Genomic DNA, 26,694 nt, shown 5'->3' with positions numbered 1-26,694 from the left:
ATCTTAAATCGAAAATACATTTAATAAAACTAAACTACCAAACAGCACAGCTTAGCCCCGCCTACCTTGAACGTGCTCAGAACACTTACATTAGCCTACAGTTGGGCCAAATCATCTAACACGAAGCTTCCGTGCTAATAAGGCGTTGAATCGCTCATGTAATTTATTGAATACTACATGGAAAGTGAAAAACAGTGATTTTAAGTGTATCAGTTGTTTACCCTCGTGATCACCAGGCTGGACTGGGAGCTATGGTGCTCCCCTGCCCAGCCTCACAAGAGAGGACCACACCTCATACCGCTCATCTGGGAAAAGATCAAAATTCAAAATGTGAAGCACCGTCTCTACTGAATGCTCATCACTTTCGTACCATTGTAAAGTCAAAATATTGTATACCAAACCATCGTAAGTCAGGGACCATCTGTACAGATCTATATAGTCTCCAGGTTCTGTTTGTTAAATAGATAATTTTAAGCAAAAAGAAACTCAAAGTCTGAGAAGTAGAGCAGTCAAGCTTCTTCCAGGACAACTCAACACTGTTGATGAGAGTCTCCTGAAGTTCTCCCTTGGTGATTGGATACAGCCCTTCTGCCCCCCAACCTCTCTGGACTCTCTCTGGTTCTACTTCCTACTACCCCCAGCAGCACACCAGGGCTCACCCCTCCAGCTCCTGTTTCCCCTGCTCTATACTGCAGTAACTATCTAATTCATACAACTAGTCAGCCGAACTGGGACTTGAACCCAGGCAGTCTGGCCCCAGAGTCAGTGGTCCTAACCACTGTGCTATGCTGCATCAGGCCAGGTATCACAGCTCATATCTATCAGTAGCCATCATCTGATGACAGGATAAGCCAGTGTTATATTTGTGGCACAGACAGTCAGCAGCACAGGAATTTAGAGCAGAAAGGGGGATTAAGTTGCCAGGAAAGGCTTTACAAAGCCGTCATGTCTTCACTGCATCCTAAAGATGGAGGATGCCAACAGACAGAGGGCAAGAGAAATGGTTTTTACAAAGGTGAGGAACCCAGGGAAGAAATGCCATCTTCCGTGACAGTGAAGGCGCCCCATATAGTTCGCTAAAATTCCATGAGACTGACACGGGCCATCGCCTTAACAGTCACTGCCAAGCCCTGGACTTCTGGGATGCTTGCACTATATGCTTCTTACTTTTGCAGTGATTACACCTCCTACCCAACCCTGCCTCCTCTTTTCTTTTTTTTCCTCATATCTCCCAACAACCCTTTTCCTTTTTCTTTGCTCCTTAAATAAACCTTTTCCTACACCTTCACTAAGAGGAAAAAGGATTTGGAAATAAAGCAGGGCAAAGCAGAGGGTGACAGATTTTCTCCAGTTCGCCCCTGTCTGATTGAGTGGTACCAACTGGCTGGTGCCGGCTTCTGAATGGGCTAAAGACGTAAGCCTGGCAACGGGGCTGATAAACAAAAGCATGTTTATAATTCCTTCTTCCGCTAAAGAAGGGACTCTGTAACCTTTCACGTTCATTGTCCCATTCAATCCTTGAATGTCCCCAAGCTGCAAAGCTTGGCTGGGAAGCAAAGGAGAAAATGCAGCCGCAAGCCCAAAAGATTCCCAAGGATGGAAGTCAAGTTCACGGGCATGATGCTCACGTACCTCGTCTGTCGCAAGGGGATAGGCAGTGACACACACAGGAAAGGATCGAAGGTGTTGCTCTGTTTCAGGCAGTGGGGACAGGTCAAGGAAGATCTGTGAGGGTAGAGGATACACATGAAAGTTTAATCACACTGAACGGTTTGGCGGTTCCTCAAAAAGTTAATTAGAGAGCCACCACTGCGATTCCACTCTGAGATCTGTACCACAAAGAGCTGAAAACAGGTATTCAAACCCTTGTACACAGAGGTTCATGGCAGCATTCTTCACAATAGTCAAAGGGTGGATACAACTCAAGTGTCCGTCAATGGGTAAACGGGTAAACAAAATGTGGTACAGACACACGATGATTATTATTCAGCCACGAGGTCCTGACACTTGTTACACGAATGAACCTCGAAAACATCGTGTGAGTAAAAGAAGCCGGGCACCAAAGGCCACACATTTTTGATTCCAATTATGTGAAAAATCCAGAGTGGGTAAAGCCATAGGGACGGAAAGCAGATTGGCGGTTGCCAGGTGCTGAGAAGAGGAGGCCTGGGGAGTGACTGCTTCATGGGTACCAGGTTTTCTTCTGGGGGTGACAAAAATGGTTAGGAACCAGAAAAAACTGGTGGTTGCACACCATGGTGGGTGTACATTCTGCTGAATTGCACACTTAAAAGGGTTAATTTTATGTTATGTGACTCATCTCAATTTCTTAAAAAGGATATAGTCACATGTATGAGTGCACTGAGTATGGGAAGGGAGGCTGTAACCCCTCCAAATAGAAAGATACTGTGACAGCTTTCAAGCTCAAAGGTCTCAGTCTCACTGGGCCCCAGAATCACATAGTATGCTTTTTTCAAATGCAGAGGTCCAGGCCCCACTCCTTGAGATTCTGTTTCAAGGGAAGCAGGGAGAGAGAGGCACAGTCATCAGAATGTTAAAAGCTCCCCAGGTGACTCTAGTGTTCAACCAGGCGGAGAACCACTGATGCAATCCACCTGCCTCATTGGACGGCTAAAGGAAACAAAGTTCAGAAAATAGCAGCTAGTAGTAACAGCTAACGGTGAAAGAATTTACTAAAAACTGGGCACTGTGCATGGATTAACCCGTGTGCTAGCCATAAGAACCAGGATGATCCCCATTTTACAGAAGAAAAAACAGAAACACAGAGAGGTTAAGTCACTTGCCCAAGGACACACAGCTCTTAAGTGGCAGAGCTGGCTCAGGTTCCAGAGCCCATGCCCATCATCATGTCGTGAGTACAAGTAGATCCAATAGTTTATTTATATTCTTTAAGCTCTTTGAAATTTAACACTCCCATATTTAGCATGCATCTCTGAGAGGGAAAGCCGAGTTTTATATTCCACCCGGGCGCTCTTATTTTATTTCCTTCATCATATAATGCTCCATATTCTTCCAAGATATAAGGGGTTTCTGGATGCTACATTCCTTCCCCTAAAATCTACATGAATTTCCTTGGGAATAGGGGAGCATACTCCGCCACAGGTCCTGCTCTCAGCACTGGACAGCCCTAGGGTAAGCCAGCAAGAAAACCGGAGCTGGGATCAGAATCAGGTTTCCTGAATCTCGACAGAAAGCACCAGTCCTGCTGGATTGGTTTTCCGTTGAGCAGACAAAATAGAAAAAGCCAGGGCCCAGCAGGAACCCCTGAGGTTTTCAGGGTGTTGTCCCAGGCAACCCTAAGTGCTCTGCTCATAGCAAGTAGGCTTTCCTGGATACAAGTTCATAGAATGCCAACCATGATTTTAGAAAACAGAACCGAGTACAGACCGGAGTATTTAATGTTCGATCACTCTCTGGTAAATTTCCCTCTGGGAAAACCATCGCAATATTTTGGTAAAAAGAAGGCATCAGACATCAAGCTCCAACCAGCAGGGGGACCTGCCATTTGTGGGGGCCCCTCTGCCACCCCAGCTTCTCTCCCTCCCCTCTCCTCCCCTCACCCATCACGTACCGTGGCGTAACATAGGCCTGAAACATGTATTTTTGTCCCTGGGAAATTTCCAAATCCCTGTTTCATATTTAAGTGAACAAATGAGAAAGAATATTTTTCTTTGACTTATTCATTTTTTCTTTAAAGCTACTAAAACTAAGCGAGGCTGCATCTTTCTTGCAGATACATCATAGTCAACTGATTCAGGGATATGGCCTTTAGATTCAGCCATGAATCTCTGGCAGGGAGCAAGAGATGTATAGTTTGGCGAAATCACAGAACAGTCTAATTTTGTATTTAAAGGATGGGGAAAATGTATTGTTTTCATAATAAACCACACAGAGGACATGAAATGCACCTGTTCCTCAAAGGATGAGAAATGAGGAAAGTGAGTGCGACCAACAGATCAGGGGGGAGGGCAGTGTCACTTTCACAGAAAACTCCAGATGTTACCAGGCTCCACCTACACCTCAAATGTGGCCTGGGGGTCCTTTCGTCCTTGCCATCTCCCCCAGAGTTTCACGGTCCTGTCCTACTATCTCCCAGGTACTCACAGAGGAAAGAGACAGAAAATCACCCCAATGCCTTTCAATGTTCACTTGCCCATCTCCCTAAGCTATTTCATCCTCCTTGTCAAATTGTTTCTGTTCCAAAGCCAGCCTCTCACCTGCTGCTGAAACTCAGAACTGCTCTTTGCTCTCCACTGGTTACAAATGTCCCGAAATGGCACTGCTCGTTTCACATTCTGGCCTCTCACTGCTGCTGAATATACGTCTGACACCTCCAACCTGGCCAGCTTCACCTGCTCGCTGGCTGGCGAGACGGATGTCCAAGTCGGCAAGGTAATTATGGTGACGCACGAGCAAGATGTCACCTCTCCAAGATCTGTTCTGAGGAAGCCTTCCAAAACATACTCTGCCTAAAAGGGAACGCTGCCTGTAACGGGGACCAGATTAGGCTTTCTGTGAATAAAAGCTATGAATGCTGTGAAGGGATGAACACACACACACACACACGCACACGCACACGCACACGCACAATCCCACCTGTAGCCCAAACTCCAACATTGCAACAATCCTTGGCTATTAAACTTGCAGATGTTTTCAGGCTGTGGTAATAATCATATAGAATAATGAATTATTTGTCCTCTAGTTTATAACTCCAGCACCCCAGTACTATTCTTCCTTCTCTCCTCCAGCCAAAGGCAAAAACTCAGCCCCCTAACAAGGAGGACAAGGGAGATGGAGGGAGAATCTCGGTGAACAGGGATCTCTGAATTAACCCATAATAACATTTCCAGCTTTCAATTTCATAAAGGCCGATGCCAGGGCGGCCCTCCATCCCAGGCAACCTCCCCCCGAGGAAAAGAGGCTGAAGAGGGTCCAGGACAGCAAGTATCACCCTCAGGGGCTCCAGTGTGGAGCTGATGCCCACCGACGGCTACAGAAAATCACTTTTCAGACCTCAAAAGTCCTAGCCTAGGTGGACGTCTCTAACTATATTTTTTCTTAACTCTGCTGCAGGCAGAAAGCAGCTATTTTTAGCTGTCACCAGTCTTTTTTTCCAGCATGAATATCTTGCTTCTTACTCATCATTCTATAGTAATCGACAAAGGGTCCTTGCGGTCCTTAGTCTCAGATCAGCTCAAAAGTCACTTCTTCACGAATCCTCCCCTGACTCACGCATTATGATACTGTGATTTATAATAAGAAATATATAATTGGTCTCTAACAGTTATTCCAGACACAGAGCTCCTACAGCTTTTGGAATTTCCTAAGTGATAAGAGCAAGAATGAAGGTAAAAGGAGCATCTTTTGCTATTCATAACAAACCCCATCCCAACACACCTGAGTTTATGCTAATGAGGTGATACCTGGAAAGCCCCCAGAGAAAACCACAGGAGGGGGGCTGGTTGCCAGAGGGACCAAGCATGGGATTAGAGGGCTCCACCCCTACCTCCTGGGAAAAAAAGAAGGGGGTCAGAGGTTGAGTTAACCACGTATGGCCAATAATTGGATCAATCATGCCTACATAATGTTGCTTCCATAAAAACCCCAGCAGAAGGGGCTGGGAGAGCTTCCAGGTTGGTGACCGTGGGGAGGTGCTGGGAGGGCGGTGCACCCAGCGAGGGGTGCGGAACCTCGCCCCTTCCCACAGACCTTGCTCTATGAATCTCCCATCTGGCTGTTCCTGAGTTATAGCCTTTCCAAATCAACAGGTAACCTGGTAAGTAAACGGTTTTCCTGAGTTCTGTGAGCCACTCTAGCAAATCATTGAACCTGAGGAGGGGGCCGTGGAAACCTCCAATTTATAGCCAGTCGGTCAGCAGCGCAGGTGACGACCCGGGACTTGCAATTGGTGTCCGGCGGGCAGGCAGTCCGCTGGGACTGAGCCTTTAACCTGCGGGGTCCGTGCCCGCTCTAAGTAGTGCCAGAATTGAGTTAAATTGCAGGACACTCAGTTGGCGTCCAGAGAGAATCGCAGAATTGCTTAGTGTGGGAAAAACACCCACACATCTGGGGTCAGAAGGATTGTGAGTGTGGAAGTAGTCAAGAGTAATGCAAAGGGAAACGAGTTTTTTTCCGCTTTCGCATCCATAACACGCACTTCAAAGCTCCCTCCATTTTTCCATCAAAGCACGTGCCAGTTATACAACTATGTAAAAACCCAGGAGTCACCCTAGATGCTCATTGTTTCCTTGGTCCCTCCGCCCCTGACCCTTAAACTCTCTGGCAAGTCCTGTTGACTCTGTTCCCCACCAGCCCACGTCCCTCCATCTCCATCACTACCTCATGGTCCAGCCACCACCATTCTCCCACTGAGAGAACAGCACATCACCTGCTGCTCCAGCTCCCAGCCCTGCCTCCCTTCATCACCAAAACAACCAGCCAATTTCTTTCTTTTTTCTTCTTTTTTGTTTTGGCCACACCGCAGGGCACGTGGGATCAGATCCCCGACCAGGGATCGGCCCTGTGCCACCTGCAGTGGAAGTGCGGAGTCTTAACCACTGGACTGCCAGAGAAGTCCCCACCAGCCAATTGCTTAAATGGAAAATTAGACTACACCCTGCCTTGAACTTTGCAGTGGTTCCCTTTGCCCCTGAGGCTACAACCCACACGACCAGGTGCGCGCCTACCTGTCCAGCCTCACCTCCCACCCCTCACTACTCGATGGCCCTCTGTTCCTTGAATTTGCCTGGATCACTCCCACCCCAGACCCTTTGCTGCTTTTCCTGCCTGGAATACCCTGTCCCCAAATATTTCAACAGCTGGCTCCTTGTCACTCAGTTCTCAGCTCAAATGTCCCCTCTGCAAAGAAGCCTGGCCTGAACACCTTATCTAAGGTTAGCTGCCTACCCCGCCTCCCAGGTGACATTCATCATCATCGCAAATTGCTGCGTGTGTATTATGTGTGTATTATCTAACACCTCCCCCAGTAGAATGTGAGCTCCTTGAGAACAGGGGCTGACTCCTTTCACAGCTCAATTCCCAGCACCTAGAAGAGGACCTGGCACGTAGTAGGCATGGATTAAACACCCAGAGAATAAAGGGATCTGCTTGGTTAGTATTTCCTCTTGTGGGCAAGGAGTTACAGCCTTCGTTGTAGCCACTGGACCAAGCGCAGTATCAGATGCTCAAGGATGTGCAAGAAGGAAAAGAGGATGTGTGGACAAGAAGGGAAGAAGGCAGAGAGAATGAGTGAGTGGAGAAAGGAGGCAGATCTATGGTACGGGGACACAGAGGAGGGGCACCTGAAGCCAATCACGGTGACCCTTCCCCAAGTTCTAACCTGCCCTTGCCTTATGCCTCCCCCTCCCTCCTTCTAGATTTTCTTCTCCCTCCTCCTCTATTGTTTTCCTCTGTCTCCTTATTTTGCTTTCAAGCAGCCTCTGCTTTGAGTACCTGGAGATAAGACAGATGCCCTGCAAGCAGCTTTCATGGCTAAAAGGTGAGTTAGTAGACACGAAATCTAGGTTTCCTCCATGTAAATCTCGTAGTGCATCACCACTTCTCTTAGGAAATCAGTGGGCATTTCTGTTTTTTTTTTCTGGGGGTGGATTTTATTTTATTTTATTTATTTATTTTTAACATCTTTATTGGAGTATAATTGCTTTACAATGGTGTGTTAGTTTCTGCTTTACAACAAAGTGAATCAGTTATACATATGTTCCCGTATCTCTTCCCTCTTGTGTCTCCCTCCCTCCCACCCTCCCTATCCCACCCCTCTAGGTGGTCACAAAGCACCGAGCTGATCTCCCTGTGCTATGCGGCTGCTTCCAGTGGGCATTTCTTCATGGACAACGATGAGACAGGGGCTCATCCAGAAGAGATCTGAATTACCCAATGCGGTAAGCAAGCCAGGGCAGGAGGGGAGTGCCCCAGGGTCACTGTGGCTGTCATTCAAGGTCGTTTGAGGTCCTTCTCCCCGCTGGGGCAGGGTGAGGGAACTTCTCAAGTGCTATGGATTTTCCGTTCCAGTGGGAAAGCAGCTTTGGTGTTCTTCCAAAGTGTTTCCGAAACTACCTGCTCTTCCTAAATAAATAATCACCTCAAAGACAGTGATCACGTCCAAATTACATTATGGGCGATCCATGAATATAACATAAATCCTAAATTAGCACAATTGCTGGGCAATTTTAAGTCATCTTCTCCTTTCTAAATAGAAAGAATACAAATCTCCCAAAAGTATGGAAGTAAACGGCTGTAAGTGAATTCTAGAAGGCTGAATAATCGTTACTTTGTTTGAAGTAAATAAGAGATAAAAAACCAACAGGAGGCTTATGAAAAAGACAACAGGGCAAAGGAAAGAGAAGAGCATGCAGAAGACTCAGAGAAAAGCCCACCTTTGAAAGTGATTTAATGCAACATCCAAAAGAAAAATATAAAAAAATGTTTTGGGGCTTCCCTGGTGGCGCAGTGGTTGAGAGTCCGCTTGCCGATGCAGGGGACGCAGGTTCGTGCCCCGGTCCGGGAAGATCCCACATGCCGCGGAGCGGCTGCGCCCATGAGCCATGGCCGCTGAGCCTGCGCGGCCGGAGCCTGTGCTTGGCAACGGGAGAGGCCACAACAGTGAGAGGCCCGCGTACCGCAAAAAAAAAAAAAAAGTTTTGGTATCCATAATGGAGAACAGGAAGGCAAAGCTTTTGTGCATGAAGTAACAGCAGAACCTCACAGGAAAAGAACAAGGTCAGATGGAAGAGCCACCCAAGAGGAAGAATTACAAAGAAGCAGAAACAGGACTTGTGCTTCAGAGGTCAAATCCTGCTTCTGCCATTTACTATGTGTCCTCGCGAAATGCCTGACCCCAGATTGTACCTCATCTCCTTGGGCTCTTCTAAGTTAAATCAAAAACTATCTGGGCGAACATATATGTAACCAGTGGCTTCCCCTCAATCTTGATCACTGCGCTCATTCCCACCTCGAAGCGGATGTCACTCTCATTGAATATGTTCCCACCCTTTTCAACCCTATTCATTCTGCAGAGCCCGTGGAAAGGCATACCTCCTTCGAGAAGCCCCGGGGGTTAGTGCTTTCACTACAACATTGTCATTCTTGAAAATATTCTGCCTTATGTGAATCTCTGAACTGTCATATATAAAAGCCCAAAGAGAACATATACTTTCTGAAGTCAGAGTCTATATAATTATATATCTTTTATATCCTCCATTATGCTGGGAAATCTTGAACTCGAAATAATGTGTGAAACTTGGCTCTCTGGCAATAAAGAACAAACCAGAAAGATCTCATCCACTTCTCAATGATGGCCTGCTGGGGAGATCCTGGCCTCCACATTCATATTCTGGAGAACCATGCTTGCATCACCTCTCCTTCAAGGGGGGGATGGAAGGCCCAGGAGACAGCAAGAAAGAAAAGAAATACTGAGGGGGCTTCCCTGGTGGCACAGTGGTTAAGAATCCACCTGCCAACGCAGGGGACACGGGTTCAAGCCACGGTCCGGGAAGATCCCACATGCCGTGGAGCAACTAAGCCCGTGCATCACAACTACTGAGCCTGCGCTCTAGAGCCCGCGAGCCACAAGTACTGAAGCCCGCGTGCCTAGAGCCCGTGCTCCGCAACAAGAGAAGCCGCCGCAATGAGAAGCCCGCACACCGCAATGAAGAGTCGCCCCCGCTCACCGCAACTAGAGAAAGCCTGTGCGCAGCAACGAAGACCCAACGCAGCCAAAAATAAAATAAAAAACACAAAAAAATGAAATACTGAGGGTCAGAGACAATAGAAGTTAGTGGTTAATTGGGATTTATAATGGGAGAGAGAAGGGTGTTTATGGTTTCTGTTGTTTTGTAATCTCGGGGTAAACCTGGCAAAGGGAGGTTAGATACCAGCATAGGAGTTTGCTGAGCCCTTAAGGACAGATTCTAAACACACCCCATTCTTACCTGTACTGTGCTTGAAAGTGGCTTTGCACAAAGCTTTGGCCTAGAGGAAGCTGAGCTGATGGCGACGGGAGGTCCTCGGAGGTCTTCCTGGCTTCAGGCTGAAGCTGCAAAGAAATGAGGAGAGGAAGCAAGATCAGATGTGCCTCTCATCACTCCACTGCGTTCAGACCAGCGAACCTACACCTCCTCCTGGGTCCTCAGCACCATTCTATGGACCTAAACCTGCAGACCAGGACCTTCCATGTTGTCTTACCGTAATCCGCCTCTCCTTCAATCCCTGGACCTCCCCAATTCCGAGAGACAGAGACAGACAGAGAGAGAGGAGAGAGAGACAGCGGGAGAGAGACTATGAGAGTGTGTGTGTGTGCGTGTGTGCGCTGAAAGAGCATGAACCTTGGTGGAGAACCCCGTTCTTTACCTCCATCCTTCTAGGCCCCCTGTGTCTAGATGCCTTCTGTACATTTCACTTGGGTGAGCTGCCATCACTTCAAATACATCCACACCAAATCTGCCCATCTTCCACCTGCTAAGCTGTTTCTGTCCACGTTTTCCAGGGAGCCAGTCTTCACACGAGCATTCTCTTTCTCAGACAGACCAGGTTTGCACCTTAGAATAATGGATGCCTGAGCCTCCTCCCTCCACAATCTGTCCTATTGTATCCTTCTCTACATTCCCTTACGTATAAGTGTCCTGTTGCTGCTGTAACAAACGACCACAAACTAGTGGCTTGAAACAACAGAAATGTGTCCCCTCACAGGTCTCGAGACTGGACATCCAAAATCAGCACCACGGAGCCAAAACCAAGGTGTCAGCAAGGCCGCACTCCCTCTGGAGGTTCTGGGGGAAAGTACGTTCCTTGCCTCTTCTACCTTCTGGTAGCTGCGGGAATTCCATGGCTTATGGCCACGTCACATCCGTCTTTAAGGCCGGCAAAGAGCCAGGAGAAAGGACCACAGGGGAACTGTTTGGGGAGAAATGTACTGATGTCTGAAATTTAATTTAAAATGCATCCAAAAAAAAAAAGATGAGAAAAAGATGGAGTGATGAGTGGACAGACGGATGGATAGGTAGATAAATACATGATAAAGCAATTTTAGTAAAATGTAAATTATAGAATCTAGGTGGTGGGTAGGAGATATTCGCTGTATAAGGAATCCAACTTTTCCATGTTTGAAATTTTTCATAATAAAATTTTGGTACAAATAAGAGTGACAAATACTAAGAAGAGTCAGTCCCACTATTTCATTAAACCCAATTTGACCAGAATACGGGATGTACAAAGGGGAGTAGAAAACAGAGCTAGAGAGGGAGTCTGGTACCATGTTGGATGGGGCCTTAAATGTCCTAAAGAAGATTCCTGGTTCAGTAAACAGCATAGTACCAGGGTTAAGGGTTAGACGCTGGAGTCAGACTGCTGGGGTTCAAATCCCTGCACTGGTACTTAGCTGTGAGAGTTTCTCAACCTCTGATCCAGCTAAATCAATTACTTAAACTCTTTGTTCCATGGTTTTCCAATTTCATAAAGGGGTAATGAACGATAGTACCAATGTGCTAGGGATATTTTGAGATTAAAAGAGTTAATGTATATAAAACACTTAGAATAGGGCCTGGCACACAGCAAGCGCTGTATAAGTGTTTGCTGTTGTGACACGAAGGCGAGTGTCTAGTGGGTTTTGAACCTAAGCGGTGGCTACACGCACAGAGACACGCTATAACCTGACAGGCGTGGGCACGATGAAGGAGGGGGCGTCTGGAGTTAGGACACAAATTATGAGGCTCAAGGGTCCGGGTGCCAACAGGGTGGACTAGAGTAGGAGCCATGAAAATAAAAAGGAGGTAGGAACTCAATCAAGACACCCTGTGCGCACAGCTCCTAACTGAGCACCTGAAGGGGAAGGAAACGGAGACAGAGGGAGGGAGACACAGGGCCAGCTCCAAGCTTCCAGTCTGATGCCTGGAGAACCACTTTCCGTTAACAGAAGAGGGAAAGGCAAAAGGAGAAGTGGGTCAGGGGAGGAGGGGAGGGCAAGCCAAGTTCGAGGCAGAGACACCTACGGCAGGTAGGGCTCGGAGGAGAGACAGAACTTGGGTACAGAGCGGACACTGGCATCTGGGCCTGCTCAGGATTGACCCTTCTTCTTTGGGAGTAGCCTCAGTCCACGGGGAGGTGGGGGAGGCTCTTTCCTCGGGGGTCCTGTCCTCCCTTACCAAGAGACAGGCAGGCACATGACCCAAGCTAGACGGATGAGATGTTCCTGCCCTGCGTGTCAACCATGGGCAGAGTGACCTAAAGGCTGCAAACGCCGACTCTAGTGTCCAGGCTGGAGGATTGAGCTGCTCCTGCCACTGAGACACCCTCACCCCAGAGCTGTCTGGTTCTTGATGGTTCCAAGCCTGGTCTTCAGCCTCCCCTTCGATTCTGCACACTCCCCTTAGCCTTCCAACTAATCCCCTTCTTGTTTGAGTCATCTGGTTGGCTGCCGTTCCTCGCAACCAAAGACCTCACGATGATCCGGGCTGCGTCTGCACCCAGACGATAAGGCAGCACGCGTTGAGAGAGGCTGTGGACGTGACCATCCAAGGATGGGTATGGAAAGTGAAAATCCCAGACAAGGCTGGGGTAAGAGGCAGCAGAGGGTCACTCACAAAGCATGGTCTATCAGGTGAGACCCGGCTGGCGCTACCCTGCTAACCAAGTGACCCTAAAACCCTCCCTGAGCCTCATTCCACATCAATCGGACTATTACATCCACCTCACGGAGCCATCATTTGAACGAAAAAAGATGTGGGTATCCTGCCTGGCACACAGTAGGTGCTTAATAAATGTTAGCTTCCTGGTCTTCTCCCCACCCTCATCCCTTTCTTAATTCTGCAAGAGTGGCGTTTCCTGTACGATAAACTACCCAAAAGGTTGCTAGTGTCACAGTGTCTACAGGATAGTAAAAAGAGGCCCTATTCACCAGACAAAAACATTTATCGTTGCATTAACAGAGAAGAAAGCGGTCCTTATGTTTTCTATTCTAGTTTCAAATAAATCGAACTACATGGCTTTCATATGTTTTGAAACAGAAATAACCTCAGAAAGAGAAATTGTTCAGAGTTACACAGGGGACAGTCCCTTTCCTTCTTGGAAACAGAAAATCAAGTTTGTGCCAAATAGTCCAATAGCTCTGCTCGTTCACCTTCAAGCGTTCACAGCCAGGCCTCCGCAGGCAGCCCGATTTTCTAAGAGTGAATTTCAGGAGAGGTTTTGACCCCAGACAGAGAAAAAGATCTTTTCTGGTTTCAATCAGATCAAATGAAGAGTGGGCCAAGCTCCTCTCTTCGACCAACAAGCACCCCTGGTCTTGCTGGGTTGTGGTGCCCTCCTGACACCCTTAGCCATTAAAGGAACAGAAAGCAGCCAGCGTGGCTGAGAACGATGAGCAAGGGGCAGAGGGGCCTGAAACCAGGTGGAGTGATTGGTGGGCCAGTCAGGTAGGGCCCCGTCAGCCGCATAGGAGTCCGGATTCTGTTGTAAGTGCAACAGGAAGCCACCAGGGGAATTTAAGCAGGACAGTGACGTGATCTTATTTCCTCTCTGAAAAGATCACTCTGGCTGCAGCGTGGAGAACATATACATATAGTAGCGGGGCACATTGGAAATTGGAAGACCAATTAGGGCTGCTTTTATGTGGGTTTTGAAGTTGTTATGGATTATTGGCTTAAATAAACTCAAAGGCGTCTTAAAGAAAGGTTTGGGGGTGGTGAACTGTGGTTGGGAGCAAAGGCTCCAGAGCAGAGGTTCTCAATGGGGAAACGCTTTTCCCTCCCCCGACCAGGGGACATTTGGCCATGTCTGGAGACATTTTTGCTTATCAATCACAGTTAGGGGTACCACTGGCGTCTGGTAGGTAGAAGGGCGCTACAAATGCTACAACGCACAGGACAACACCCCTCCCAGTAAAGAATTACCCAGCTCCAATGTCAAACGTGCTGAGGCTAAGAAGCCCTGTTCTAGAGTTGAATTTTCTAGATCTGGATCCTTGCTCTCCCACTGACTTGCTGTGTGACTTAGGGCAAGTTACTTAACCTCTCTGTGCTTTTCCTCATCCTTAAGTCCAAAGCCTTTTCCTGCCACAAAGGCACAAAAGAGGAAGACTGAAAGGTAATTGGGAAGGCTGTTTATCCCTCCTACTTTCCAGGTAGGAAGCACTGCCTGGCACAGGACAAAAAGCTTGCTGTTGTTGGTTTTTTTTTTTTTTTTTTGGCCATGCCACACGGCTTACGGGATCTCAGTTCCCTGACCAGGGATTGAACCCGGGCCATGGCAGTGAAAGACTGGAATGCTAACCACTAGGCCACCAGGAAACTCCCAAGAAGACTTTTCTAGATGCAGCCAGAAGGAAGAGGCATCCAGGTCTCCTCCCTCCCTCTGGTGGGAAACAGAAGGCACAAGAAACTCGGGATAAGGAAAGGGATCCAGCACACTGGCTTTGAAATAGACAGACTCAGGTTTGATTCTCTTTCCACAGGTAGAAGTTGAAGGACCTTGGACAATTTAACCTAAATTTCCATTAACTGTAATATATGAATTAACCTTATTATGAGTTACTTATTATTATCCTTATTATGAGTTATCAAATATTAAAGCATGATAACTACTTAATTTATTCAACCATTCAGGGGTTTTATTGAGTGTCTCCTATGCATCAGTGAAATAAGTCATGAAAAGCATCATATGAAATGTCTGGCATGTAACACACTTCAATAAACAGTATCTCTTTTTTTCTTTTTTTGCAGTATGCGGGCCTCTCAGTGTTGTGGCCTCTCCCGTTGCGGAGCACAGGCTTCGGACGCGCAGGCTCAGCAGCCATGGCTTACAGGCCCAGCCGCTCCGCGGCATGTGGGATCTTCCCGGACCGGGGCACGAACCCGCGTCCCCTGCATCAGCAGGCGGACTCCCAACCACTGCGCCACCAGGGAAGCCACATCTCTCTCTTTTTAATACATCATTCTGATTTCAAAATGTGTTCATGCTAAGATTATGGAATACAGTGTAGTGACACGTTTGTCATCTCAGCATTCCTTTCCAACGTGCCCCAGCTCTACAGAAACCTTCCTTACCCATGTGATTTGGGTGGAGTTCACCCCACAGGCATGGGACCCATGTGCCCAATCAGAATATTCCATCCTGCTGGTCACCTGCCCAGGAGTGGACATGTGAGCCACGCTAAGACAATCGGACTCTTGCCTGGGCTTTTTCTGGAATCCCAAGTGAAAAAGGCTCTGTGAGCACTGCAGGGGCCCCTCCTGCCACTAGATGGGCAGAGTCAGTCTGAGAATGAAGAGAAAGACAAGAGATAAGGAGACCTTGGATCCAGCCTTACCTGAAGCTGGATCAACCCTTGGACTCACAAGTTCTAAAAGACAATAAATGCCCTCTCCTTAAGTTGGACCAAGTTGCAACTAAAAGGGTCTGAATTAGATAAACAGAAAATCATCGTACGTATAAGAAAAATCACCCACAATCCCACAACCCAGAGAAACCACCATAACCTTTAAGTGTCTGGTCCTCCCAGGTTCTGTTTGGTGAAGTTTTTGCTTTGTTTCGTTTGTGTGTTTTGGGGGTGAATGGAGTGGTTCTTTTTATTTTTCTATCTTTTTGGCATGTGGGATCTTAGTTCCCCAACCAGGGATCGAACCTGTGCCCCTTGCAGTGGAAGGTGAAGTCTTAACCACTGGACTACTAGGGAAGTCCTGGGATGGTTCCTTTTAAGATAAGGAAACAGGCTTTCAAGCCAGACCTCCCTTGGATTTGAATCCTGACTCTACCTCTTCTTAAGCTGTGCTGCTTCAGGAAGGTTACACAGCCTCTCTGATTCTTGGTTTACCCATATATGAAATGGGGATAATAACTCTAACAACACCCCGCAAATGATAGTAGCTACTCATACTGTGTATAACACTCCAAGATGTGCTCTGAGGAGTACAGAACACTGTACAATCATTATCTTCCCTGTTCCATGCATTGGGCAACCTGCTGTCTCAGACATGAGTACTCTTTCTGCAGCTCTGTCAAGCTCTTAGCTTCTACATTATATTGTTGTTTAAAAGAGGTCTATTCTTTATTCAAGACATATACGGCTATGCCCTCCTTTTCTTAAAGTTGCCGCTTGTCATTTTTAAAAGGGAAAGAAACAAAGACAACAGCTGGCTGTGTGGACAAGTTAAGAAAAAAAAATGACTCAGCTTCTTGAGCCATTTTATCTTTAAATAAACATCCTATGTATTTAAGGAGTGCAACATGACGATTTGATACACATCTACATGGTGAAATGATTACTTCAGTCAAGCCAATCAACATATCCACCTCCTCATGTAGTTACCTTTTATTATGTGTGGTGAGAGGGCCTGAAATCGACTCCCTTAGCAAATTTCCAGCACTCGGTATGGTATTATTAACTACGGTCCTCATGCTGCACATTACGTATCTCGATTCATTCATCCTACAAACTGTGACTGCCATTCCATCTCCCCCCCATTTATTTATTCTTTTATTTTTAAAATTTATTTTATTGAATATAGTTGATTTACAATGCTGTGTTAATTTCTGCTGTACAGCAAAGTGATTCAGTTATACATATATGTCCATTCTTTTTCATATTCCTTTCCATTATGATTTTTCTCAGGATATAGAATATAGTTCCCTGTGCTCTACAGTAGGACCTTGTTGTTTATCCATCCTGTATAAACTAGTTTGCATCTGCTAATCCCAAACGCCCAATAGTTCCCTCCCCCAACCCCCTCCCCCTTGGCAACCACAAGTCTGTTCTCTACGTCTGGGAGTCTGTTTCTGTTTCGTAGATAGGTCCATTTGTGTCACATTTTTCCATTCAAACTTTATTACTCTAGAATAATGGTCTCTGAGCAGATAATGTAAGGATGGGAAGGTAACGGGTGAAAGATTGAAACACTTCCAAAGGGCTTTTTAATTGATTTCACGAGGGGGATGGGAATAAAATGTCCAGAATTAAAACAAACAAACAAAAAACAAGTACAGCAGTTCTTGTAGCTGCATCTGGCTCAGTTTTGAGACACATAAAAAGTAATATGCGACTGATTAATTACCAAAGCTTGTGAAACATTTTTTAAATTATAGCAGATTATTCATGGATATTGTTGTAATAATTCTGCTCACTCATGGAATCGTAACTTCACTCGTTTTTACTTTCTTAAGAGAGAGATAAAAGGATAGGATTCGAGTAGAACCCATCACTGATCTTTATTTAGCAAAGCCCATAGAGAACACAGCTGATTTATCAACTAGCGGTGGCTACGACGTAGGGCTTTCTTACTCCCAAAGGTTTGAGGTTTCATCCAAATCTGGGACTGCTGTGTGCCCACATGCCAAGATCATCCATCCTGTGTCTTGAAAAAAAAGATTGGGAATCGCTTGCTCTGTAGGATAAGTAACTGAAAAGGCAAGGGTGGAGTTAAAATGGAAGCATCTAAAAACAATAAGCAATGGCACCCATGGCCTCAGGTGACCAAACTTTTTGGACAAAAAGGAGATTTTTTTTTTCAAACTTTAAACCAAACAGAAACCCTATTCACCCTGTCACTGGGATTAAAGAGGATGAGGAACTGCAATGGGAGGAAACGTCTGGTCTAAAACAAAAGGGTCAAAGAGGAAGAAGCAGGGAACGGTCCTGTGTGAACACCGGCCAGAATACGCAAACATCTACGGATCTGAATCTCAAGATTGAGTTTTGAAGAGCTGAGTAAACGCGCAAGGGGAAAAAAGAAAATCAAACACCACGTGTTGTTTCGAGGGCGACTGACCTTGTCGGACCCCAGCCCCCGGGCCGCGCCCTCCAAGTCCTCGTGCACACGATCCAGCAACCAGAGCAGGAACTCCAGGGCGTCGTGCTGGGAATTGCCCTGGAACTGAGAGCCATATTTGGAGACAGCGTTCTGAAAGGAACAGAAGAATGTTTACATTAGCCAAGACATGGAAGCAAACTAGGTGCCCATCAACGGACAATTGGGGACTTCCCCGGTGGCGCAGTGGTTAAGAATCCGCCTGCCAATGCAGGGGACACGGGTTCGAGCCCTGGTCTGGGAAGATCCCACATGCCGCGGAGCAAGTAAGCCCGTGCGCCGCAACTACTGAGCCTGAGCTCTAGAGCCCGCGAGCTACAACTACTGAGCTCGCGTGCCACAACTACTGAGACCACCTGCCACAACTACTGAAGCCCACACGCCTAGAGCCCATGTAGCAAGAGAAGCCACTGCAGTGAGAAGCCCGCACTTTGAGGGGCAATTTGGCCCTTCAAACATCCAAATAAGGACCTGGAAGCACCAAGCCTACCCATGGTCGTGCTTCAGCCTTGACCAGGATGACAAGTCAGAAACAACGTGGGGCGAGAAATGGTCTTTCCTGCTAAAGCCTGTCATTTGGGGGGCAGTGTCCCCAAATGCTGTGAGGGTTCTCTGTATAGGAGGAGGCATCGTTTTTTCCAGAAAGACTACCATTGTGTATCCTGTCCTTTGAAAACCCACAGGGTTGTCTGTTGAATATATGTATATATATATATATATATTTTAAATTGAAGTATAGTTGATTTACAATATTGTGTTAGTCTCAGGTGTACAGCGTAGTGATTCAGTATTTTTGCAGCTTCTATTCCATTATAGGTTGTTACAACATAATGGGTATAATCCCCTGTGCTCTACAGTAAATCCTTGTTGCTTATCTATTTCATGTATGGTAGTTTGTATCTGTTAATCCCATACCCCTAATTTGTCCCTTTCCCCTTTGGTAACCACAAGTTTGTTTTCTATGTCTGTGAGTCTGTTTCCGTTTTGTTTTGTTTCTTTTTTATTTTATTTTATTTTAATTTTTATTGAAGTATAGTTGATTTACAATGTTGTTAGTTTCTGCTGTACGGCAAAGTAAACCGGTTATACATATATCCACTCTTTTTTAGATTCTTTTGAGTAGAGTTCCCTGTGCTATATGTTTCTGTTTGAATATAGATTCATTTGTATTATTTTTTAGATTCCACATGTAAGTGATATCATATAGTATTTGCCTTTGACTTACTTCACTAAGCATAATATTCTCCAGGTCCATCCACGTTGCTGCAAATGGCAGTATTTCATTCTTTTTTATGGCTGAGAAATGTTCCATTGGATGTTTATACCACATCTTCTTAATCCAATTGTTTTTTTTAATGATTAAGATTTTTTTTAGCATTTAATTTTATTTATTTTTGGCTGTGTTGGGTCTTCGTTGCTGCGTGCGGGCTTTCTCTGGTTGCAGCAAGCGGGGGTTACTCTTCGTTGCAGTGCGTGGGCTTCTCATTGTGGTGGCTTCGCTTGTTGTGGAGCACAGGCTCTAGGCGTGTGGGCTTCAGTAGTTGTGGCAGGTGGTCTCAGTAGTTGCGGCACGTGGGCTCAGTAGTTGTGGCTCGCGGGCTCTAGAGCACAGGCTCAGTAGTTGTGGCACACGGGCTTAGTTGCTCCGCGGCACGTGGGATCTTCCCTGACCAAGGCTCGAACCCGTGTCCCCTGCATTGGCAGGCGGATTCTTAACCACTGCGCAACCAGGGAAGTCCCCAATTGTCCGTTGATGGGCACTTAGTTTGCTTCCATGTCTTGACTAATGTAAATAGTGCTGCTATGAACATTGGGGGGGCATGTATCTTTTCAAACTAGTGTTTTCATTTTTTTCTAGAAATATACCCGGGAGTGGGACTGCTGGATCACATGGTAGACTGTTTTGATAGAGTGATCATCTCTCCTCCCTGAAGCTCTGGTCCTTGGATTGCTGAGGGGCACGCTCACCTGGCCCCCCACCCACACCCTCAGTCTATTTCCACGCTGTCTCTCTCTGTTCACCCCAAAGGTGGACAGCTTCTTGTCCCTCTCTCTCCACGGTGGTTTCCTTCATTCCCACGGCGTTAACTCTCCTCTTTGAGAATGACCACATGGCCCACTGAAGTGGGCTTCCTTAAATACCACGCATGTGGTTCCTTCACCGCCTCTTCCTAAAATGAATGAAACTTGAGAAGTGCAAACATCTCCTTCTGTGGTTAGATCACAAAATGTTTGGGCCAGTCCTTAATCCCTTTAATAAATACTTATTTGTTGAGTGCCTACTAGGGGCCAGGCACTAGTCTAGGGCCTGGGGCTACAACACCCACATTCCTGTGCCCTTCATGCTGTCCTGTTAGACAAGGTGACCGCTTTGTCATTTTCTGGGTAAATGCATGTTCCAGCTTTCAAAAAGTTTATTTCAAAGGGTAATATATGCACCTACTTAAAAAAAATAATTCAAAATATAAAAAGAACAGTAACGAAAAGTCTTCCCAGGCCTGGGTGCCCCTCCCCTCCCCAGAGGGAGGACACTTTGAACATTTTCTTACGTAGCATCCTTCCAGGGTCTTTTTTGTGCAAGCACGAGCATCTGAATGTAAGCAAACCCCCTTTTCTGTGTGAGTGCACAGGGCAGGCCTTGTCCCCTGTAGGTCTGTCCTCTGTTCATGCCCACCCGAGGTAGCTGTGTGAGCAAAGCTGTGAACCCAGCAGATCTCACCAAGCCCAATCTAATCAAAGGCCCTGGGCTTTTCTTCTTTTCCTTTTTTTTCATCTTTCCTTGAGACTTAAAGGAAACTTTAGGATGAGCCGAAGCAAAATCCAAGATTTAATTAACCGAAATGCTGGTTCTGAGTCTTTAGTTGAAACACACTAGCTCGGGTGCACTGGAGGGTCTAGGCTTCTCCGCACTTTGACCCCCAAGCAGGGCTGCCCAATTAGCAAATAAAATGAACCTTGAATAAGCAGTAAATAATGGTAATGTTTGTGGTATAAGTATGTCCCAGGCCATATTGGGAATATATTTCTACTAACAAGTTATTGTTTATCTGAAATTCAAATGGAGCTGGGCATCATGTATTTTACCTGGCAACCCTACCTCCCAGCCTCCCTCACACCTACATCCTTAGTACCAACATTCAAGCCCCTCCGGCTTGAAATCGCTAAAATCAGCTCTTTCTCTTAGTGTCAGGGTCCTCTTGCAGGTTCCATCTCACACCCACGTCAATCAAGCATTCTGAGTCTGCCTTCCCGACTGTTTCCATCCCACCCCTTCACCAGAGTCCCATTCCCACTGCTGAGTCCTAACTCCCGCTGACCCAGACTGCAACGCCTACCTCGAGGGGAGCCCGGCCCCCAGCACCTCCCCCTGACCACCCACTGCCTGCAGGACAGGACAGACCCTTCTTCCCACAGCCCAGCTGGTAATGTCATGTCCCCACCCAAACCCTTCCGACTCGCTGACTCACCACCTAATAATCCAGATTCCTCCAGTCTGGCCCCATCCATCACTCACCACCCCATCTCATGTTTCAAAGCTCCAGGTAAGTGAGCCACTCAGGTGCCCCAAACATACTTTCCCACTTCTATGGGCTATACCTTTACTCATTCTTTCTTCCATGTGAGATCCATTCCTCTCCTGCTAATCAGGCTGATCCTTTAAGACTGACACTCTTGTCTTCTTACTCTGGCCATAAAGCCACACAACCTTTCCAGAAAGAATTTGACAACTTCGAGAAGACAGACAAGATAAGGCCTTAATAATGTCCCTCTTTATAAACACAGTGATTCCACTTTAAGAGGTTTAGCCTAAGGAAATGAGAGATCCAAGCAAAGATATCTCAAAGTTATCTGGGGAGAACTTACTGCACACTTATACCAGATGGCCTTAAAAATTATGCGTCAGGAAATACTAATGAGAAAAGAAGATAAATAATCCTGTTGTTAAAAAAAAAAACAGCAAAAATGTATATTTGAGATTTTAAAAATATATTTATAGATAGAAAGGTAAAAGACCAGAAAATGTCTGGCAAAACATTAACAAATGGTTATAGAAAGATGGGACCACAGGTAATTTTCTTTTTCATTTTAACTTGTACATTGTGAATTTTTTTAACAGTGAACACTGTTCTTTATTGGTCTTTTCCCAATTATAACAGTATCTGTCAGGTATTTTACAGAGTTTTTTAAGATAACTTTACCTACTGATTCTACAGAAAACATTCCCATAGAAAGTCTATTGAAATGTAACTAGAACTGCATGAAAGCTAAATCCTTGGGATTTAACTTGGGAGAGATGAATGGCAATATTTGGTATTTCTACCCTGCAATACGGCATAGCTCTATCTGTGTGTGTGTGTGTGTGTGTGTGTGTGTGTGTGTGTGTGTGTGTATTTCTTCCTCTCACCACTGATAATTTATAACATATTTGTTTTAAGAAGTATTCCTACTTATTTCATACATTGGGATGGTTTTAGGTATGAAATCTCATTTTCATGTTTCTAAATGGGTCTTGCTTTTGACTGTCTGTGTTGTACCTGAACCCATTAGCGACAGCAATCATTCTAAAATACGGATTTCTAGAACGATTTAGTAATTTTCCTTCTGTTCAATATATTGTTTTTTCCATTTCCACTTCACGTCTTACTGGTTTTGTCCAGAACTTCCAAAACATACAAGTGATGAAGGTATCCTTGTTTTTAAAAAGCAATGCCTCCACCGTATCGCTTGAGGCCTACTGTACGTCTAAAATTGTTAGTCTAAAATTGATCCTCAAGCACGTGAGCTACGATAAATTCCAGATGGCTGAAATCCTTAATACAGCCATAGAAAAACTAGAAGTACATAACATAGAATGTTTATCAAAAGGTATGAGATAAATAAATCTAAAACTTTCCGGAGGGAGAAGGAGAGAGTTGGGAGAAGATATGTGCAGCAAATATGGCTAGAGTTAAGGAACTTACAGAAACAAGAAAAAAGAACATTAAGACCGAGGCAGAACGGACAGACAAACGACATGAGCAGACAATTCCAAGAGCAGTCTTAAAACTAGTAAAAAAAAAAGCACAGAAAAATCCAACACCTCACTCCTAATCAAAAAAACACATGTAAAAACAAGATGCTATTTCTTTTTGTTCAATAAATTAATAAGAGAGAATAACCAACACTTAGGAAAATACGCATTGCTGATGTATCTACGACTTGATATAATCATTTGGAAAGAAATCTGTCAATGTGGGTACTAAAAATAATCAAGCCCAACAAAATTGAACTAAAAACTAAAAAACAGGGCTTCCCTGGTGGCGCAGTGGTTGAGAGTCCGCCTGCCGATGCAGGGGACACGGGTTCGTGCCCCGGTCCGGGAAGATCCCACATGCCGCGGAGCGGCTGGGCCCGGGAGCCATGGCCGCTGAGCCTGCGCGTCCGGAGCCTGGGCTCCACAACGGGAGAGGCCACAACAGTGAGAGGCCCGCATACCGCAAAAAAAAAAAACAAAACAAAACTAAAAAACAATAAATACTTAAAATTGGGATGGTGATTATACAGGTACATACATGTCAAAACTCATCAGATTCTACACTTAAAATTTTTACTCGGCCCCGAGAAAAGAAATTCTGCCACTTGCAACAATGTGGATGGACCTTGAGGGCATTATGCTGAAATAAGTCAGACAGAGAAAGACAGATAGTGTATGATACCTCTTCCATGTGGAATCTAAAAAACAACTGAAATTGGAAAAGCAGAAAATAAAACAGTGGTTATCAGGGGCTGAGGGTGGAGAGATGGGACAGATGGTGTGTAAGGGTACATAGTTGTAACTAGTAGATTAATAAGTCCTGGAGACTAATACATGGTACAGGCAGACCTCAGAGTTATTGTAGGTTCAGTTCCAGACCACCATAATAAAGCAAATATCTCAAGAAAGCGAGTCACGTGAATTTTTTGGTTTCCCAGGGCATATAAAATTATATTCACGCTATTCTGTAGTCTCTTAACACTACAGAAGTACAATGTACAATAGCATTGTCTAAAAAAAACAACCTACAGACCTTAATTAAAAAACAATTGATTATAAAATAAAATTCAGAAAAAATAAAATGGCAAAAATAAATAACTAAAACAATTTATTGCTAACAAAATGCTGACCATCATCTGAGCCTTCAGCGAGTCTAATCTGTTGCTGGTGGAGGGTCTGGCCCCCACGTTGGTGGCTGCTGACCGGTCAGGGTAACTGGGGCAATTTCCGAAAATAAGACATTTGCCGCATGGATTGACCTCTCCTTTCACTTGAACTCTTAGAGGTCACTGTGGGGTTATTAAATGGCCTAATTACAATATTGTGTGTCTCAGGGAAGAGGGAGGCCCAAGAACAGGGAGAGAGGTGGGGGAACAGCCGGTTGGTGGAGCAGTCAGAACACACACATTTAAGTTCACTATCTTATATAGGCGCAGTTCACGGCAGCCCAAAACAATGATAATAGTAACATCAAAGATCACTGATCACAGATCACCATAACAAATATAATAACAATGAAAAAGTTGTAGATACTGTGAGAATGACCAAAATGTGACAGAGACACAAAGTGAGCAAAGGCTCTTGGAAAAAGGGCGCTGATAGACTTGACTGACGCAGGGCTGTCACAAACCTTCAATTTGTAAAGAACGCAATATCTGCACAGTACAATGAAATGAAGTGTACCCGTCCAGTGATTATAGACAACAAAACTGTACTATAAACGATAAATTTGCTAAGACACTAGATCTTAGTTGTTCCCAGAGCTAAAAGAAATGACAATTACATGACGAGATAAGGGTGTTAACCAATGCTACTATTGGCAGTCATACTGCAGTACAAATGTATCAAACCAATGTAGTATATACCCCACACAGTGTTATATCTCACATATAACTCAATTTTTAAAAATGGGTGCCTTTCACTGTACATAATTTATACCTCGTAAAAATTGATTTAAAAAGCAAGAAACAGGGCTTCCCTGGTGGCGCAGTGGTTGTGAGTCCGCCTGCCGATGCAGGGGACACGGGTTCGTGCCCCGGTCCGGGAAGATCCCACATGCCGCGGAGCGGCTGGGCCCGTGAGCCATGGCCGCTGAGCCTGCGCATCCGGAGCCTGTGCTCCGCAACGGGAGAGGCCACAACAGTGAGAAGCCCGCGGACAGCAAGAAAAAAAAAAAGCAAGAAACATAAAAAGGACAAAACAGTCATCTTTGTTTTGACCACGTCGTTTCACTTCAAGGAATTAAGCTTATGGAAATGATCAGAGCTGAGGACGACGATTTAAATACAAGAATTTTCAATGTAGCATGATAGCTGGAAAATTGTACAGTACATAAACCTCTCCCTAGGGATTGGTTCATTTAATGAGATATTACACAATCATTAAAAATTAAGTTTTATAAAACATTTTAATGACCAGGAGAAAGTCTTATGATAATACTTAACTGAAAACAGCAGGATACAAAACTAGAATTTCCAATTGTTTGTACATGATCTGAAGCACATCAACACAGCAGTGATGGTTACCTCCAGGGGGTGCAGTTCCAGATCTTTTTTTTTTTTTTTACATTTTAGCATTTTCCAATTTTTTATAGTTATATACATTGAATTACATCATTAGAAATCAAAGTATTATGGATAATACCATGGACAGGATTTTTAAAATGTATTTATTCATTTGCTCTTAAGTCCTACTATCACTGGGAAGCTGGGTGACTCAGGGCCCAGGGAGGGGGAACACCACAGACCCATCCTTTTTGGGTGGCTGCGCTGGAGTAACTCACTCCAGCCTGCTGGCTGCTTCTCAACTTCCTCCCTTCCTCGGTGTGAAGCTAATAATCCGTCTTAAAGACCAAACTCCTCTACACAACCTTCTGTGGCTTCTCCCAAACCCATTCTCCAGCCCCTCCCCCCAGCCACATAGGCTTTCATCAATTCATTTTATCAGGCATTTATCCTGCCCAGCCCCACCCCCTCAGGGACTGGCAGTTTCAGTCTCAGGAACTATAATGCACTTTCCCACCCTCCCATGTCCTTAGCTGACCCTTCATCCTTCAAAACTCAACTCAATGGTTCCCTCTCCTGGGAAGACTTCCTAGCCCACCTTCTCACACCACCTTCCCCAAACAACCACGTCCTCCTGCCAGAATTGCCGTAGAGCATCTTTATTTTTTATTTTTATTTTTTTAACATCTTTATTGGAGTATAATTGCTTTACAATGGTGTGTTAGTTTCTGCTTTATAACAAAGTGAATCAGCTATATGCATACATACAACCCCATATCCCCTCCCTCTTGCGTCTCCCTCCCACCCTCCTTATCCCACCCCTCTAGGTGGTCACAAAGCACAGAGCTGATCTCCCTGTGCCATGCAGCTGCTTCCCACTAGCTGTCTATTTTACATTTGGTAGTATATATATGTCCATGCCACTCTCTCACTTCGTCCCAGCCTACCCTTCCCCCTCCCCTTGTCCTCAAGTCCATTCTCTACGTCTGTGTCTTTATTCCTGTCCTGCCCCTAGGTTCATCAGAACCTTTTTTTTTTTTTTTACATTCCATATATATGTGTTAGCATACGGTATTTGTTTTTCTCTTTCTGACTTACTTCACTCTGTATGACAGACTCTAGGTCCATCCACCTCACTATAAATAACTCAATTTTGTTTCCTTTTATGGCTGAGTAATATTCCATTGTATATATGTGTCACATCTTCTTTATCCATTCATCTGTCGATGGACACTTAGGTTGCTTCCATGTCCTGGCTACTGTAAATAGAGCATCTTTATTTTGTAGCACTTGTCACCAGTTCTAATCGTGGGCCCGTGGTATTACTTCACTCACATCCATCTCT

General features: G+C 45.4%; 1 protein-coding gene across 2 annotated transcripts in view; it reads right to left on the bottom strand.

The window, feature by feature from the left end:
* USP43 (ubiquitin specific peptidase 43) overlaps positions 1-26,694 on the bottom strand; it is a 62,495-nt gene that overhangs the window by 32,760 nt on the left and 3,041 nt on the right. For both annotated transcript variants that reach the window (XM_059997941.1, XM_059997942.1), the window contains exons 2-4: positions 17,793-17,924; positions 9,969-10,072; positions 1,633-1,725 (exon numbers count right to left, since the gene is read on the bottom strand). In XM_059997941.1, the coding sequence (XP_059853924.1) occupies positions 1,633-1,725; positions 9,969-10,072; positions 17,793-17,924 (329 nt within the window). The remainder of the gene's footprint in view (positions 1-1,632; positions 1,726-9,968; positions 10,073-17,792; positions 17,925-26,694) is intronic.

This window comes from Delphinus delphis, chromosome 19, assembly GCF_949987515.2.
Source record: "Delphinus delphis chromosome 19, mDelDel1.2, whole genome shotgun sequence".
In the NCBI taxonomy this organism is placed as follows: Eukaryota; Metazoa; Chordata; class Mammalia; order Artiodactyla; family Delphinidae; genus Delphinus; species Delphinus delphis.
Note: the sequence above shows the minus strand (reverse complement) of the source record. Positions and strands in the feature narration are given on the sequence as shown.